The sequence below is a fragment of the Physeter macrocephalus genome, chromosome 1 (assembly GCF_002837175.3).
Source record: "Physeter macrocephalus isolate SW-GA chromosome 1, ASM283717v5, whole genome shotgun sequence".
NCBI lineage: Eukaryota > Metazoa > Chordata > Mammalia > Artiodactyla > Physeteridae > Physeter > Physeter macrocephalus.
The window spans coordinates 28,629,829-28,633,798 of NC_041214.2; the positions used below are offsets into that span (position 1 = coordinate 28,629,829).

Consider the following 3,970-nt stretch of genomic DNA (forward strand, 5'->3'; position numbering starts at 1 on the left):
TTACATTTGTACCATTTATTCATTTACTTATTCAATGTGCATTTATCTTGACTGACCAGCTTCGGGGAAAAGTGTTAGGAAAGCAAGAAGAAAGGGAAAAAGAAAGTCGGTGATCAGACTTCATCTAAATATTGAAGACCTATATGAAGAAAATTATAATTTCTTTACTGCTAGTTAAAGACCAGAATAAATGGAGATGAACATCAAGATAAAAAGAACCATTATCTTGTGGTGGACAGTGTGATGCACCAACCAGAATCTTCTTCAGTGAGAGTTGTTCCCATAACTGGCTTCAGCTATTATCTCCTTTATAAACTGTCTCCGGTGAGGAAAGCTGCCTTGCCCAGAGCCATGGCCTTTCCCTGGTTTCTCATACCCAAAGACTGATGGATGAGGGAATTGGGCTATTTCAGCCTAACCTGGGGCAGCTCTGACCAGCCATTCTAATTCCAGAGTTCCCAGTGACGTTGGCTGAGGCTGTCGCTGGACCTGTACCTTGTCTTCTCTCTCTGACCACTACTGTTTACTTTGCTTCTCTTTCACAAGGATCTTCTTAATAAATATTGTGCATGCTAAAAAAAAATGATCAGAAACATTTCAGAGGACACTGCGGAGGTCATACAGGTAAAACTACAATTACAAAAGGAAGGAAAAAACCTGGAATGGAGAGAAAGAAGAGATGCATGGGAAGGTGATGAAAAGGGATAAACTGGAAAAAAATTGAGGTGAGTTTGAGGCAAGAGTAGGGGTGAAACAAGAAAAATGGAGTTGGCTGAAGGTGACAGAGGTGGAAGAAACAGCTCATGCAGCAGTGGCAAGGGATCTAAACATCCATGGTTAGCTATATGTGGTCTACCCTTGCGAAAAGTTCTTACCAGAATCTGCTTTTGTAAAAAAATCTTTTTGCCGCTATCGATCAAGGCATTTTGCTTAAAAAAAACCCCCCAAAACTAACAAAACCAAAATAAAACCCGCAGCTGCCCGCTGTCCATGAATGAAGATGCGCCATCTCTGAGCGAAGGCATGGGCTCAAAGTGAGTCTAGGTAGATCACTAAGTGCCGGAAGCTGGGTGCAAGGAATTGTGGGAGGCAGTTCATTCCGGGATCAGGCATTTCGCGCACTTGAGCAGAGGACCATGAAGGTGTTGGGGGCGCTCGTGAGGACCCGGACAAGGAGAGGGAGGTAGAGGTTGGAGTGGTGGGTCGGGGAAGGGCTCCGGAAGGTGCAAGTACAGGTTGTCGTCGTGGTGAGGAGAGCCTGTCTCTGGACTGGGGTTGGGCGCCCGAGGCCAGAGCTCTGGGAGTAAGCCCTGCGCGCCGGGGCCCGACACCCTTGCTGCAGGGCTGCGGAGCCCAGTGACGTAGCCGGCTTCAGCATACATCGCAGGCGGCAGGAACTCGGCGTCCGCGTCCTCCTTGTTGGCCTCTTCTTGGCAGGCGATCTCTGGGACAGCTACGCACAAGAATCCCGGCTCCAGGGCCATATACTCCTCGGGAGCGCTCAGGAAACCGGCCCGTTCCAGGCCCTGTACCCACGGGCCTTCCACGCCCGAGCCCAGGAGGGCCTCGGGGACCAGCATGAGGATGTGATCTCCGAGAGACACTTGCCTCACGGACGTGGGCTCGGGCTCCAGCAGCACGTCGACGTGGTCCAGGGGCAGGTGCAGGGCACAGCCGGCGGGCAGGACCACCATGGAGGTTAGCGCGCCCTTGGCCAGGGGCTCAGGCACGTTGTCCAGGCTGGGCGCCGCCTCAGCTTCGGGTTCCTCCGTTCGATGGCGCTTACCAGGGCCAGGTCCTCCGGGCTGCGGCCCCCACCAGTCCGCAGGGTAAGCGATGGGGCTGCGGGGCCGGCTGCCCATCACCTTGACCGACGGACCTGCGGGCGGCGGTCCCAGGGCCTGGCAGAGGGCGAGGAGGCGCTCGGTCCTGCACGCTGTGACGGGTCTCGATGACAGGTGAGGCAAGCCGGGGTGGGCCGGATGGGGCGCAGGACGGCGCGATGCGGGTCGAGTCCTCGGTGCTCTGGGGTCACCTCCCGAGAGTACCGCAGTCCAGGTTTCTAGCGGAGCCGCGTCTGCAGCTGGGTTGGGCCTCGGGCGTTGGAATCTTCAGCTCTTCACGCTGACCCCTATGCGCGCTGGATGATTAACAACATGGGATGTCATGTGACCTGCGGCTGCCGGGAAGTCTCAGTGTAAGCCCTGACTTCTGCCAGAGATAGGATCGGATCAGCGTGAGTACAATGCAGTAGTGGGAGAGTTATTTTTTTTTTTAAACGAAAGTGTATCGTAATACTCCTTGGATGCCCGTATGCGGCCCAGTGGCCTTTATTACTTTTATTGGGAAAATATCCAAAATACAATCTCATCAACTGCTTGCTTACTTTTAGAAGTAGCTTATGTCTAATGTCTTCTAAGATTTTCCATGAGGCTATGAAAAGCCTTTATCCCATCACCAGTCACTCCTTCCCAACCCCACCCACATGGTTCTTGAAATTCTTTTCACCCAGGAGACAAATTAGAAATGCAATTTTTCTTCGGTAAAAAAACTTGAAAATATTCAAGTGAAATGGACTGATTGCAGTTTTTGTTGTTTTTGGAGACCAGTATGTGGTAATTATTAATAACAGTACAGAAATTTTATCATGAAGTTAGCCTTTGTCTTTAAACTTGCTGTCTGAGTGTTATGAGTGTTTAAAAAGTTAGTTTATTCACTTCTCATTAGTGAAGGTCAGAGGAGAGAAGGAAATTTTACAAAATTAAACACCTGGTTTGTGTTGGACTTGGGAATTAAATACAGACATGTTTAACTTTAAAACAGAGATCTTTGACATTTTACCTATATGCTTATGGCAAAAATCCTAGATGTGGAATTGCTGGGTACTAGTGTGTGGCACCGTAACAATAGGAGATAAAGCCAGACTGCTTTCTTAAATAGTTGTCCTAATTTATATTTCTGTGAGCAGTGGGTAAGTGTTCCCTTTCCACCACATCCTTGCCAACACTTAGTATGGTTAGATTTCTAAGCATTTTCCAATCTGATGGTATTTCATCATTTATTTATACTGTATTTCTCTGATTACTCATAAGGTTGATCATGTTTTCATATGTATTGGCCACTTGTGTAACATCTGTGTAGTATGTGTTTATGTCTTTTGCCCATTTTTGGATGTTACTGAATTTTGGAACTTCTTTTATATTTATGTGTGTTGAAATTATCTTTTCCCATTTTGTGGCTTGTTTGTATTCCATTCTTTAGAGTGCCTTTTGATAAACAGAATTTCTTAACTTTAATATAGTTTCAAATGTATTAGTTTTATTCTCTATGCTTTGTAATTTTTGTGTATTGTTTAAGAAATACTCCCTATTCCAAGATAATTTTTATATCTTCCAAATATTTAAATCTTTGCTTTTCAAAATTTAAACTCTTTATCCAAATCCAGATTTTAAAATGATTGTTTTCTATGGGTGAGACAGGGATTCAATTTCAATTTTTTCCTCATTGCGCAAAACCTGTTGACCCAATTCTTTTATTGAAAAGTGCTTTCCTGGGACTTGTCTGATAGTCTGTTGGTTAAGACTCTGTGCTTCCACTGCAGGGGACACGGGTTTGATCCCTGGTTGGGGAACTAAGATCCCACAAGCTGCTCAGCATGGCCAAAAAAAAAAAAAATCTTTTCTCTTTGAACTGCATCATTTCCTGGGTTACATACTTTTTGTTTACATGTGGATATGTTTTTCATCTATTATGATGCACTGATTTAATTGTCTAACCAGAAGCAATTTCACACAATTAATTCTTTTAATACATTAAGTTTGCAAAATATTTAACATATAATAATTAATACAATACTAATTAAATTAGTATACTTTCATAATAAGTTTTTTAGTTGACAAAATCTTTGTTTATGACCATTTTTGAAAAATGGATTTATTAAGCAAAGAATTCCTGGTCAAAACACTTGTTT

General features: G+C 44.9%; 1 protein-coding gene across 1 annotated transcript; it reads right to left on the minus strand.

Annotated features, from left to right (window-relative positions):
- Nucleotides 1–1,094: 1,094 nt before the first annotated feature.
- On the minus strand, nt 1,095–1,862 carry LOC102976922 (proline-rich protein 23A-like). The gene has a single exon (XM_007117475.3). It carries the CDS (start codon nt 1,860–1,862, stop codon nt 1,095–1,097), a length of 768 nt encoding a protein of 255 aa, XP_007117537.3.
- Between the last annotated feature and the right edge of the window lie 2,108 nt (nt 1,863–3,970).

Coding starts and splice junctions, on each gene's coding strand:
- LOC102976922 (XM_007117475.3), bottom strand. CDS start 1,862: ATGGGCAGCCGGCCCCGCAGCCCCATCGCTTACCCTGCGGACTGGTGG.